The sequence below is a fragment of the Oncorhynchus masou genome, chromosome 22 (assembly GCF_036934945.1).
Source record: "Oncorhynchus masou masou isolate Uvic2021 chromosome 22, UVic_Omas_1.1, whole genome shotgun sequence".
In the NCBI taxonomy this organism is placed as follows: Eukaryota; Metazoa; Chordata; class Actinopteri; order Salmoniformes; family Salmonidae; genus Oncorhynchus; species Oncorhynchus masou.
Window position 1 is genome coordinate 16,872,153 of NC_088233.1, and position 13,932 is coordinate 16,886,084.

Genomic DNA, 13,932 nt, shown 5'->3' on the forward strand with positions numbered 1-13,932 from the left:
TTTTTACTGGGATATTTGTACATTTTTCTGGACTGATAAATTACGGCAAAAACAATGAGACTACGAAGACACAAGTGGCTGAGCTTATTTAAGAGCATATACATGATGTAAAGTGTGAACTTTAAACCCAGATGACCTTTGACGGTGGGGGCCAGCCTAAGATTATGTTCTCTATGCTCGCCACAGCAGACCCAGGAGAGGGGCTGGACAGAAGTGATTCACAGCTGTGCACATGCCCACAGGGAGAGCAAGAGTGTAGTCACTCATCTTAAACCTTGCAAGCAAAGGTAAAGTCAGTTATTCATTGTGAAGTTGTGAGGTTTAGTACAGTAAGTGCTTGTAGAGTACAGGCTGTATAATATCATATTTTTTCATCAATACTCAACTGTATAACACTATAGAGTAGATGTGTAAAACTAATGTAAAAAAAAGGCGAGGTCAGGGTTGTTGACAATTAATCGTTGTTTGTGATTATATTTTCAATAGTTTTAATGATCCCTACTTACTTCAAATACACATCTTCGGTTTATGTTTTAATCGCATTATAACAGTTTTCTAAAAAACTAGAGGCAGTATGGCGAGTCCAGAGTAAAATCAGTCCATTATATTGTACTCATACACCCTAAGTAGTTTACAGACCAGCAGCTGAAGTATTTCACTTCATGAGGCAGTGCACTTGGAGTGCCAGGATTGCACTCAAGCTTTACAGGACATTTTCTTCTCAATTTAATAAGACTTCCTGGTTGTATTTATTGTGATGGCTTTTGAAGTAGAGGCATAATATGACAAAAAATAGCTCTAAAACCTCATGATATTCCACACGCACTGAGCATTTAGAGGGATCCGTTTAGTCGAAGATTACAGAGAATTGGCAAATAAAATGTTTTCCCCACTTATGAAGACTATTTAATAAAACGTGACTTTAAATCAGGAGTAAACTCAAAACTTGACTCAACCAGTAAAGATGTGTGACGAGGTGTTTGTTTGGAGTTTGAGGCTCATATCCTATGTGGGGAATACATGTTGAGCACATCAAAGTTTCCTAGTGTTTTACTCAACTTAGTTTCATAGCATTAATTATCGCTCACACACTCACCTGTGATAGAGAGCATTCAGTACACAGTATATAAAAATTACCAACGGCCCATGTAAGACATTCAAATTATATTTAGGAAAGGGATGAAAAAAACAACAGTTGATCTGTGATTCACACACACCACAGTTAAAGAAGACTATACTGCATTTTTTTAACTAGGCAAGTCAGTTAAGAACAAATTCTTATTTTCAATGACAGGCTAGGAACAGTGGGCTAACTGCCTGTTCAGGGGCAGAACAACAGATTGTCAGCTCATGGATTTGAACTTGCAACCTTCCAGTTACTAGCCCAACGCTCTAACCACTAGGCTACCCTGCCTCCCTGTTGTTGTATGTTTGCATGTGTTTCAACAGGGTGTCTTGTTCCCAGAGCGAACACCTTCCTCAACCATGTTTGCACTGGATGTTATTCTAATGTTAGCTGAATGCACAGGACTCAGTGGAGCACACAGGGAAGAGCAGGGGCTTGGCTAATTTGCTTGGCACTCAGTGAGGACACAGTGATGGAATGTGAATGTCAGCAGCCTCTTATTTACACACTATATAAAACCAACTGGTAATTAAGATCGCCGTCCTCCCGCGCACAAGTGTAATTGACTGTTTCAAAGGACCACCACTTCATAATCTCGCAGTGTATTAAAATGACCCTCTCCATATTGCCCCATATCCCACCCTCCGTTTCAGGACAGGGGTCACCACCACTGGCTGAGACACATAAGACTTCTTTATGAGGGCATTAACATTTTGACGTATTCATAATGGGTAAGTGCAGTAAGACGGACCTCGGCTTGGCGAGACCTTGTGCCACTGATGAAGGTGTGTGGATTTTTAGCTGTGCAATGAATTTTGTTGAGGAATACAACTTGAGTATTGAGTATTAAGTCTAATGGGGATCTGTAGGAGCAAAACGATAATGATCGTTTTTTTTGTGGAGTCTGTAGGGGTAACTGGCTGAAAAGCCATTCTATTTCCGTTTGTATTTTCCAGGGTTTTGTAGTTATACAAATTGGAAATAGACATTTGACAGCTTCTTCTAGCATCTATTTCAAAGTGATCATCCCAATCGTAATTATCCACGGTTACAGTATAAGTGCGGTGTTGAAAGACCAGTTTTCTATTCTCTATTTACAACACTACTCTCTACACCTGCCACACCTATTGAAATAAAATATCCACTTGTTAATCTTGACCGGTGAGGCCCGTGAGCAATATATGTTGTCATCTGTATCGCCCTAACATGTGTCCATATGGTCTCTACTGCTTCCTAACAGGAGGGACATAAACTTAATGAGAAGCTCATTTGCATTTGTTAATTTGGGTTAATGTGCAGTAATTGATTCTTATTTAATACTTGTGTATTCCAATTAGCCCAAGTTATAGTTGCCCAGTGTTAGTGCTACTGCTGGAAACAAGTGGCGTTTCCTTCATTACATTCCCCCTGAGGCACTGCCAGATTGGTTGTAGAGTAATTAAGAGTTAATTAGCTTGTAAACAATTAGGCAAAGCAATTTTCTTGCTACCTTTGTTTTTCTGTTTCAGTGCGTCGTATTGCAACGTATACTGCTGACTATCCTTTCAAACACACTTCTCAAGTGTATGACAATAGAGCTAAAAACAAGCCAGGTACTGAACAGTTGGCTACTTTTAATATACAGAACTGTAGGTCAATAACAAACAGCATGGATTCATAAATAAATATGGTGAAATCCATAAATAGACCCAATAATAAATACATACAAGAAACCACTTAAAATCATTTAACAATGTCTTCTTGCCTTAAGTGTTTTCAAATCTTAATAACAGAATATTTGACAGTTTGAACAAGTTTGATAGTGTGAACTTAATGTAATGATCAATAACTTAATGAAATCAACTCCAGTACTTCTTTACAACGGCATAGTTTCACTTTAATCCATTTTGCGTTTCTTTGGGAGTCTCAACCTGGCGGAGCACAGGAACGGCTCTATTTTAGCAATCTGGGCTCTGATGTTGGATTGCTGTGACTCTTCGTCGTCCTGTGAGCTGGGTGGGAAAGCCTCAGAAGCAGTCCCTCTGCAGAAGCTGGGGTGACAAGGAGAGGAGACTGTCCTGGGGAGGTCCTGCCACAACCTGCTGCTGTTGGAGAGACATGGAGAGGAAACGGTCCTGGGGTAGTCCTGCCACAACCTGCTGCTGCTCATAGAGGAAGGAGTCGTGATGATGGGCAAAGCAGAGCTGACTGGGATGTGATCTCTGCTTTCCTGTAGAAATTAACACAATAGCCTATAGTTCATCACTGTGAAAATGTACAGGCACACCAGCGACCCTCTCATATGCTAGCAAAATAAATGAAACAATCTTATAATCAGGTGAATGGTAAGGAGAAGTAATCAACATTTTTAAAATTAATTGATTTGGTAGATAGTCTTCCATTATTTTGACATCTTACACAGCATATTAGATAAAAAGGTAACTTCAAACACATTTTCGCTAATAGCAGCTGTTCAGCTGGTTAAAACAAAAGCTAACCATGTGTTGGCAAAAACTGTTACGCCCTGACCTTAGAGAGCCTTTTTATTTCTCTATTTGGTTAGGTCGGGTGTGATTTGGGTGGGAATTCTAGTTTTTCTATTTCTTTGTTGGCCGGGTATGGTTCCCAATCAGAGGCAGCTGTCTATCGTTGTCTCTGATTGGGGATCATACTTAGGCAGCCTGTTTTCCCACCTTAGATTGCGGGATCTTGTTTTTGCACAGTTGCTGTATAGCCCTGCAGAACTTTACTTTCGGTTTTGTATATTGTTGTTTTGTCGGAGTTCAGTAATAAAATATCATGAACACTTTCCACACTACGCTTTGGTCTCATTCATCTAACGACGGACGTAACAAAAATGTATTAAGGTTTCTATTCAATCTGTTGCACAATAGAAATGTAAAGGTTCTTCCACGATACGGATTGAATAGTCAAGCAAGTTTACCAGCAGTCAACGGCACTTATCACAACTGGTACTCATGGGTGCTTTTTAAAATTTGTCAGATACTCCAGGGAGTGTAATTAGTGTAATTTATACAATTTAGGAGTTGAGAAAAAGTTAACATCATTAGAAATAAGATATTCTCCTATTTTCTTCTGTAGGTATGTAATTCAAAATGTGTTTATTCTGTTGTTGCTAGTTTTTTATATATATATATTTATTTTTTTGCAGATCCCTTGCAGTACCCCAGGTTAAAAACACCCTTGCCCTATACTATTCCACTGCTGCTATCTTTCACCTTTGTGCCTTGTTTATAATACAATGTTACGAGCCATCTGGCCTTAAATAATAGATCAAATTTGTTGCAATTGTCCCCTTACTGTATTGAGGGTCTTTCCCATTTTACATTAGACATGTTTGGTTATTTTCCTCTCAATTTACAGCACCTGGCTCTGATAAACAGCAGACTGACACGATGCGATGATTGTGATGAGAGAGTAAGTGAGTGAGGAGAAGTAGCAAAGTATCATTAGGTGGCCTATTCCCACAGCCAATCCATTCTCTATCTAGCTATGTCAGTTTTACATGTTGAACAACCCACTCCTCAACAGAAGCATCTCTGTGAACCTCAACTCAGAGGCTTGGATACAAAATAAAAATAAAGTTTTACAGGAAACGATCTGCAATAGTTTGAACTGTTTTCTGCCACAGATATGCCTGAGGGTTCCCTATAAACATACGAGGAAGAGTTGATTCAGCATCGCAGACATTCCCAAGCATGGTTGATCCCGTCTACCAATCTATTCCTTCAGAGTCGAGATAAGGTGAACAAAAATATAAAAGCTACATGCAACAATTTCTAAGATTTTAAATGAGTTACAGTTCATATAAGGAAATCAGTCAATGGAAATAAATTATTTTTGGGTTTCACATGACTGGGCAGGGGCTCCGCCATGGGTGGGTCTGGGAGGGCATATGACTACCCACTTGGAAACCAGGTCCACCCACTGGGGAGCCAGGCCCAGCCAATCAGAATTTGTTTTCCCCCACAAAAGGGCTTTATTACAGACAGAAATACTCCTCAGCACCCCCTCCGCCCTCAGATGAATCAAGCAAGTGAAGAAGCCTGATGTGGAGGTCTTGAGGTGGCGTGATTACATGTGGGCTGCGGTTGTGAGGCCGGTTGGACATACTGCCAAATTCTCTAGAAAGACGATGGAGGCAACTTATGGTAGAGAAATTAACATTAAATTCTCTGGCAACGGCTCTGGTGGACATTCCTGCAGTCAGCATGCCAATTGCACGCTCCCTCAAAACTTGAGACATCTGTGGAAAAGTGTGACAAAACTGCACATTTTAGAGTGGTCTTTTATTGTCCCCAGCACAAAGTGCACCTTTGTAATGATCATGCTGTTTAATCAGCTTCTTGATTTGCTACACCTGTCAGGTGGATGGATTATCTTGGCAAATTATAAATTCTTACTAAAAGAGATGTAAAAACAATTGTACACAACATTTTTGAGAAATAAGATTTTTGTGCATATGGAACATTTCTTGGATATTTGATTTCAGCTCATAAAACATGGGACCAACAATTTACATGTTGCGTTTATATTTTTGTTCAGTATACTTTAAAATCTAAACTGTGTAGACACGATAATGGACCTATATTCATAGAGTTTATTGACTCTCCAGCTCACTAATAATCACTAAACAGTCAGGGAGCATCGCAAATTCATAAAACTATGGATAGAGGACTATTCTTTGTCATTTTTGAAGGCAAGGAAATATAACAACATTTCAGTGCGGCCCTCCGACGGTTGCTGAAGAACGAATGCTGCCTCCGGGAAAAGATTTGCTCGACAACACTGCTCTACGTGATGAATACACTGAGACTATCAACCTCATTCCACCCTTGCTGAAACGTTTTTGGAAATGGAAATAAACTTGAAGCACACTTTTTAACTTCATTGCTCTGCATAGCTGCGAGTTTAGCTCACTAGGGTTTTCCCCCCTGCTTCTTAGATACTGTATATCAACTCACTTTTTCTGCTGACATTTCATAAAAGGTCTCTCTAATGGTGTTCCATTCCCCTTGATGATCTCTCTTGTGGGACGTCAGGAGGCTGGGAGGGTTGTGCGAGTCTGCAGACCTAGTCATCATTGATGGATCTAAATGACAGAGGGAATAGAAGATATACTCAAGCCAATCTGAGACATTTTATAAAAATGCAGGTACGCCGATCTCAGGGAAGCAATCATGAAGCCACAAAACAAGAAAGATTATTTGAAAATACCACAATCTTTAAACTAGAGTACTCTAAATGATTGCCTCACTCACCTCTGGTGTTTTGCTTGCCCTTTAGAAAGATGGGTATTGTGAATGGAGAAGGAGGCTCTTGGAATCCAGAGGACAGTTTAGTTTTCAGGTCAGACACTGGGGATATCTGGCATGTCGGGGTTGTTTGACTAATTACGATGCTGTGCATGTTCCTGGAATGTAGGTCCCTCTTCTCTGAAATTAACTCAAATGATGATCGATATCTTTTGTTGCTTGCTAGAAATGAATAGTCAATGGTTTCAGATGTCTTCTCCTCAGTTTTCAGCAGGCAAGATTGTTTTGAATGATTGCTTTTGGGGGAGAGATCTGTCTCATCGCTTGGGGGTTTGGAGGTCGCTGGGTTGTTGTGCTTAACTTCAATATCTTTGTCATCGGCATGTTGTGGTCTCAACTTCTCCTCCACTGTAGAGTTACAGCAGTGGCCTTCATGAACCCTCTCAGACTGTGGTGAGTCCATAGCCACTGGACATGGTTGGGACTGTGATCCAACAGGTCCGTCAACATCCACAAAAACATCTGAAGAAGGTTGTTCAGGATCTCCATGGGTTCCAGCATCAGGGCTCACATTGAGATCTCCACTCTCTGGTAAGGTTTCCTGACAATTAGGATAAAGTGCATCCTCAGTTACTGGCACACAGTCTCTAGCTGGTTGTTTATGCTTGTCCTCAGGCTCGGTTCCAATATTACAGTCAGACTGAGCACATTCCTGTGCAACAACACCATGGGGATTGATTTGCTGTGGCAGGTTCAGGGGCTGTGATGGAAGACAAGATGTGCCGATTGTCTCTTGTTCTGTCGGATTCTCAATGTGTGTGTTGCTGTGTTGTTGGGCTGAGGCTGGTAATGAGCTGCTAGGTGACTCTGAAAGGATGTTGACCTCATTGGCCTCTGGCGTGTGACATCTTATTTCATGGATTTCAATGACCTTCTGAAGGAGAAAGTTGCATGGATCTGACTGTGAGACTGCCAATGGGGTCACAGCTTGGACTGGGTCAATGTCCTGAAATGATGATGTGCTTTTCTGTCTGCCTCTGTGTTTATTAAATGTCTGGCTGGTTGTCATCTCTGGTGTATACACACTCTGTTCTTGCTCTCCATCCCTTGTTCCTCCAGCCACTGGGTCACTGTTTAGCGCACCATAAACAGAACTGTTCTCAAAGCCAGATAGCCGACTCATAGAGTCACCTTTGTCGCTCAGATGGACGTTGCTGGACGAGCAGACATTATTAATCAAACTGCAGAATGGATAATTGAAATCACTGGAGCTACGTTTGTTGTTTGAGTCAGTTGCCTGACCTTCTCCAATTCCGCAAATACTCAGCACATGGACCACGTCTGTGACCGTGGTCAGATCGTCTGCAGATCCAGACTGGAGCGAAGCCAACCCCTTCAGACTTCCTGCTGGTGGCTGGAGCACTGAGCTAGGCTTGTCTTCACCCTGACAGCTCTTTCCACCTCCCTCTACGTCTGTGGACCGATCTGGATTGGAACCATGGGTGGCCTGTACACTATCGATAACCTTACAGTGGGCTGTCTGTGGGGAGGCATCAATCACAGTCTCCGAACAACGGGAAGGACCGACTTCCCTGCTTTGGTCTGTGTAGGTAAATCACATAGTCAAACAACATCAATAATACATTTCCCAAAAATGTATTATTGATGTTCATTCATTGCAACTACATCAATATCACAATTAAATCTGCAATTAATTTTAAAACAATGGCAATCTATCATGCAATTGAAGTGGATCACTACATTACCTGACACATCTGTAACATCTAGATTATCCTGTGTAGATTCACTTTCCGCTGTTTGAGCCACTTCATCCACTACAACTGTGTCCACTCTAAAAACGTCCTTTGAGACATATTCATCCTTAGCGGATTGATCTCTGTTTTCAACCATTGGATTCTCATTGTCTTTAACATAGTCCTTCATTCCACTCTGTATCGGTGAATCAAAACAGACAACAAAGTGTTATTGAGTTATTCACGGTGTGAGGCTGAAATACTGCAATTAAACATAGGTCTTTCTGTTATTAATCAGCATTGTATGTCAGCATATATAGCTCCTATTTTGATTTGGGAAATGTTGCTGTCTCACCTCTAGTCCCTGTATGTGTTCTGCTTGCAGTATAGCTCGGGATGATAGCTCTGTGTGTTGCTCATGAAGGTGGCTATAAGCCTCCTTTACAGATCTCAGGTCTTGGTGCTCTGACTGGATCCTCTCTTGTAATGTCAGTTTCTGTTAAAGCACATGCAATTCAAAAGTAATGTAACACTTAGTAAAGGGCTGTTTTAGTTTTTCATGGCGTTAAGAATGTGTCAAACTCATTCCATGTGTTTCGATAGCTACAGTTGAAGTCAGAAGTTTACATACACTAAGCCAAATACATTTAAACTCAGTTTTTCACAATTCCTGATATTTAATCCTAGTAAAAATTAGTTAGTATCACCACTTTATTTTAAGAATGTGAAATGTCAGAATAATAGCAGAAAGAATGATTTATTTCAGCTTTTATTTCATCACATTCCCAGTGGGTCAGAAGATTACATACACTCAATTAGTATTTGGTAGCATTGCCTTTAAATTGTTTCACTTGGGTCAAACGTTTTGGGTAGCCTTCCACAAGCTTCCCACAATAAGTTGGGTGAATTTTGGCCCATTCCTCCTGGCGGAGCTGGTGTAACTGAGTCAAGTTTGTTGGTCTCCTTACTCGCACAAGCTTTTTCAGTTACAATCTATGGGATTGAGGTCAGGGCTTTGTGATGGCCACTCCAATACCTTGACTTTGTTGGCTTTAAGCCATTTTGCCACAACTTTGGAAGTATGCTTGGGGTCATTATTCATTTGTAAGACTCATTTGCGACCAAGTTTTAACTTCCCGACTGATGTCTTGAGAGGTTGCTTCAATATATCCACATCATTTTCCTACATAATGATGCCATCTATTTTATGAAGTCCACCAGTCCCTCCTGCAGCAAAGCACCCCCACAACATGATGCTGCCACCCCCGTGCTTCACGGCTGGGATGGTGTTCTTCAGCTTCCAAGCCCTTTTCCTCCAAACATAACGATGGTCATTATGGCCAAACAGTTCAATTTTTGTTTCATCAGACCAGAGGATATTTCTCCAAAAAGTACGATCTATGTCCCCATGTGCAGTTGCAAACCGTAGTCTGCCTTTTTTATGGTGGTTTTGGAGTAGTGGCTTCTTCCTTGCTGAGCAGCCTTTCAGGTTATGTCGATATGTGACTCGTTTTACTGTGAATATAGATACTTTTGTACATGTTTCCTCCAGCATCTTCACAAGGTCCTTTGCTGATGTTCTGGGATTGATTAGCACTTTTTGCACCAAAGTACATTCATCTCTAGGAGACAGAACGCATCTCCTTCCTGAGCGGTATGACGGCTGCGTGGTCCCATGGTGTTTATACTTGCGTACTATTATTCGTACAGATGAACCTGGTACCGTCAGGCATTTGGAAATTGCTCCAAAGAATGAACCAGACTTGTGGAGGTCTACAATTTTTTTCTGAGGTCTTGGCTGATTTCTTTTGATTTTCCCATTATGTCAAGCAAAGAGGCACTGAGTTTGAAGGTATGCCTTAAAATACATCCACAGGTACACCTCCAATTGACTCAAAATATGTCAATTATCCTGTCAGAAGCTTCTAAAGCCATGACACCATTTTCTGGAATTTTCCAAGCTGTTTGAAGGCACAGTCAATTTAGTGTATGTAAACTTCTGACCCACTGGAATTGTGATACAGTGAATTATAAGTGAAATAACCTGTCTGTAAACAATTGTTGGAAAGATTACTTGTGTCATGCACAAAGTAGATGTCCTGACCAACTTGACAAAACTATAGTTGGTTAACAAGAAATGCGTGGAGTGGTTGAAAAACAAGTGTTAATGACTCCAACCTAAGTGTATGTAAACTTCCGACTTCAACTGTATGTGAAATAAAAACACATAAATATAGCATGCCTCTAGTTTAGTTTTACATCACAAGAGAACATTTCTCCATTAAATAAACGTGTCCAGTACATCACAACAACATATTTTCAACCGTATTTGACAATATTCAGTGATACCTCATTTTCCCAGATCATTCTACAATGTCTGTACTCCTCCAGCAGATGAGTGAATCGGTCTTCTTTTTCCTGGATCTTCTCTTGGATCACTTCATGTTCTCTTTTAAGGGCCTGCAATAAAATTCATCACCCGAGAGATTTTTAATGCAATAATACATTTTTATGTGTTTATTTAACCTGGACAGAGGGTTTTAAACACACAGAGAAGCTAATACAAATCAGTTGGGTTGTGTCATGTTAATAATGATTTTAATAAATGAATGACGGTGAATTAAAACGAGGAAGAGAGGCGAGTAAAAGACAAGCGTCTTTAAAGGCAGAATAAACACAATAAACACATATCATTCAGTTGCACTTTGTGTGTTCTAATGTGTAAAGTGTGATATACAATGTACTCCATCACCTTTATGTGCTGTGAGCACCATCATTTATTTCTTTCCTTGTAGAACTTCACTCCGCAATCATTTAAATTATATAAGAAACCTTTGTTCTGTGACTAAGAGGAAGTGTTTTATTCTACCGTTTTGTATTTAACCATGTACAATCTGTTCACTTAAACCCAACCTTTCAAATTGTTATATTTTCAGAAAATGTATCATACACTTTTTGTCTTTCAATTCCCTTATAAGTCATGGGTGTATTAAAACATGCTATAAGTTGTTATAGAGCAGAATAACATTCATATTATGAATATATAAACTAAACAATTGATGTTTAATCATCAAAAAAGATAAAAGCATCCTTTTCTTTAGCTTAGTTTGTTTGTTAGAAACTAGGAGACTAATAATTGCTCAAAGTCCTGACCTGGTACTCCTCTCGTTGTGCTTGAAGCTCCAGCTCCACTCGGCTCACAGCCTGAGTCTGTGTCAGCAGAAGCTGCTGGGCAAGCTGTAGGCAGTTCATCACCTCCTGAACACACACACAAAGGGGGTGGGGGCTGTGTTAATGACATACAGCACAACCGCTTGCCTGCCCTGCGTGGAAATCCCCCTCTCCCAACGCCCACAAGCCAACCACCTTTATTTTATACTGACACACCTCCCCCAAAATCATCAAATGTAACCTTTTAACATTTTCACCCCATCGAGCAACCCACATCATTATGGGGTAATTGGGGGAAAAGGGTTGAATATGTTTTATACTATGCTGTGTAGGGTGAGGGGGAATTGATTCTGACCTTTTTTCCATTTCTTTCAGTTGTATGCTCATCTCTGAGTTTTTTATTAATTTCAGTTTCCTGAAAAATACAAAAATAAAAACCTATTGAATAATTAACATTTAATTAATGTTGTCTTGATATACAAGTAAATTAAGATAACAATTAATATATCCCAAAAAATAAATTTTACCACATGCAGCCTGTGTTGGAGTTGCTGTATGTTTTGCTCTTTGACTGTGAGGTTGCAGTTCTCTTCAGATCTACCCACAGATGTCACTTTGGCCTTAATAAGCTTGTTATTAAGTTCCTCCACTTCCTTGACGAAGAAAGTAACATATGAGTGCCTTAACTTTCAAAGTGGGATACTAACATGGTTATCAAGCCCAAAACTCAGATCCACATCCATAAGTCGGAACAGTAACAAAACTATGTCATGGTAAAATATGTGTAACCTTCAGTCTCTGCTACTTAACAGATCACTGTGCATGCTCTGCATGTCTATTCCAGAGATACGGCACAGCAATTATATATGGTCTTTGATCTCCGAGGCAGGGAAATATTTGAGTTACACCTCCAGGTACTGCCTGCTCTCCCTAATCTTACCCTCCACACAGCAATCTGTATTCAATGATGATGTAACATTTTAAATCATGTCTCACCTGTTTTAAGGAGATGATTGTGGATTCTTGTTTTCTATTGACAGAAGTTAGTTTCTTATTGAGTCTCATGGCATCTTCAACTGTAAGAGGGATCAAGAGTCCACAAATGGAAGCTTGCTGAACTAAATTCATTCATTACCTAAATAATGAAATATTTCTGGGATTTATGTGTAGCTATTTTCTTTACGCCACATGGAAAAGTAACAATTTCCAGACTAACTCCACAAGGCAGACAAAAGTTTCCTATCTCCTTTAAATGAACAGCAGCTGCTGGCCCCACCGTAACTGTATCACCACTTTACATAAATAGTGATACTATGGTTTAGGGGCAAAAGATTAACATGTTTAAAAAAACAGGGCAATATAAGTACAACAGAGTTACTGGTTAAATGTCAGACAAGAATGGCTATGGCTACCTGATAACGTATGGCCTGCCACTGTTATCAGACGTCATAATAACAAAACACGTTGAGGTTTCTCAGATTTAAAAAAGGCCACCACCGTACTGGTAATATCTGTTAGTCTTGGGGAAAGTCTTGATTTGAAAACATATGGTAACTAACACTTTACACTATCCAGAAATCGCACCGCCATTTCCTGGTCACTAAAATGCTAATAGTTTGCCTAATTTTAGTTTATGTGACAAAACAAGCAAGTATTGTGTGGAGAAACATTGTGCCATCTAAACCGCTGTGAAGTATCTTTTCCATAAACCAAAATATTGTATTTTCAGCTGTTTGAAGCTGGTGTACAAAACTAAAGGTAAAATACACAAAATGTAAACTTAAAAACAGGAAGCATAGAAATAGCACACATAGAACAGATCTACTGCTTCTTAGACTTGCTTTCAATCCGAATGACATATCTATAACTCACATTTCTATGTGGATTTTGTCAGGTCGCCCAAAAGATTTTACACCTTTAAAGTTGCTCTGCACAGGTATAAGAGCAACTTAAGTGTTACATAAAATACTCTGTCTAAATGTGCAAGTGGGCATGGCTGTGGCGGGCATACCATTTTGCTCCAGCTTCTCGTGGGCCTGCTTGACCATGGCACAATGTCTGGAGAGAGCCCCAAACCTCTTCTCCACCTCCCCCAGTTGTTTCAGGTGGCTGTCTTTGGTCTGGGTCTGCAGCTGCAGCTTCTTCTCCTGTAAAAAGCAGTACAGTAGGTTCTCTCAGTAGAATGGTCAGGATTGGTATGATTTTCCTCAGTCAGCTACCACAAAGGAGGAGGACACTGGGAAAGAGTTTGCTGTCACTTTGGGCTGAGAGGACCTTTGTTTAACATCTTGGCCGCCGGCTCCCCTCCTAGAGATAAGGAGTCAACTTGACACATGCCTGAGAGCCTTTTATTGTTCATCGCTGTCATTGTTGTTTGATTGTCTGTATCAAGACACATTTTTTCTTAGCCACTGGAAGGTTAAACAGAGCGAGGCTCAGTTATAAAATATTTTAATAGTGATATTTTCTCGGCTGCACTGGGGGTTCAAGTGTCATACACTCCCTATCCGTTACTCCTGATGAGCCATTCCCTCTCCTCATCCTCCTCTTTAATTCCACCCACTCCCACACTCCCCTGTCAACAATTTCTATAATTGGAATCCTTACCAGCTCGCTTAATTTCTTC

General features: G+C 40.3%; 1 protein-coding gene across 4 annotated transcripts; it reads right to left on the reverse strand.

Moving 5' to 3' along the window:
- Positions 1 to 2,719: 2,719 nt before the first annotated feature.
- Positions 2,720 to 13,586, reverse strand: LOC135509098 (uncharacterized). 4 transcript variants are annotated; one of them, XM_064929430.1, is made up of 11 exons: positions 13,318 to 13,586; positions 12,303 to 12,382; positions 11,834 to 11,959; positions 11,662 to 11,721; positions 11,289 to 11,393; positions 10,485 to 10,595; positions 8,491 to 8,631; positions 8,148 to 8,331; positions 6,388 to 7,983; positions 6,091 to 6,218; positions 2,720 to 3,335 (listed from the first exon to the last, which is right to left on the reverse strand). In XM_064929430.1, the coding sequence occupies exons 1-11, from the start codon at positions 13,352 to 13,354 to the stop codon at positions 3,003 to 3,005; spliced, it is 2,901 nt and encodes a 966-aa protein (XP_064785502.1). In that variant the 5' UTR covers positions 13,355 to 13,586; the 3' UTR covers positions 2,720 to 3,002. The 4 variants fall into 4 exon arrangements, with proteins under 4 accessions (XP_064785502.1, XP_064785503.1, XP_064785501.1 ...); XM_064929431.1 differs by lacking the exon at positions 12,303 to 12,382 and having other exon boundaries at positions 13,318 to 13,335; XM_064929429.1 differs by lacking the exon at positions 13,318 to 13,586 and having other exon boundaries at positions 12,303 to 13,305.
- Between the last annotated feature and the right edge of the window lie 346 nt (positions 13,587 to 13,932).

Excerpts from the sequence above, each read along its gene's own strand:
- LOC135509098 (XM_064929429.1), bottom strand. The coding sequence starts at position 12,434 with ATGAATTTAGTTCAGCAAGCTTCCATTTGTGGACTCTTGATCCCTCTT. Across the intron at positions 10,596-11,288 it reads CACAACGAGAGGAGTACCAG|GCCCTTAAAAGAGAACATGA; the intron begins GTCAGGACTTTG and ends ATTTTATTGCAG. Across the intron at positions 7,984-8,147 it reads AGATGTTACAGATGTGTCAG|ACCAAAGCAGGGAAGTCGGT; the intron begins GTAATGTAGTGA and ends TTACCTACACAG.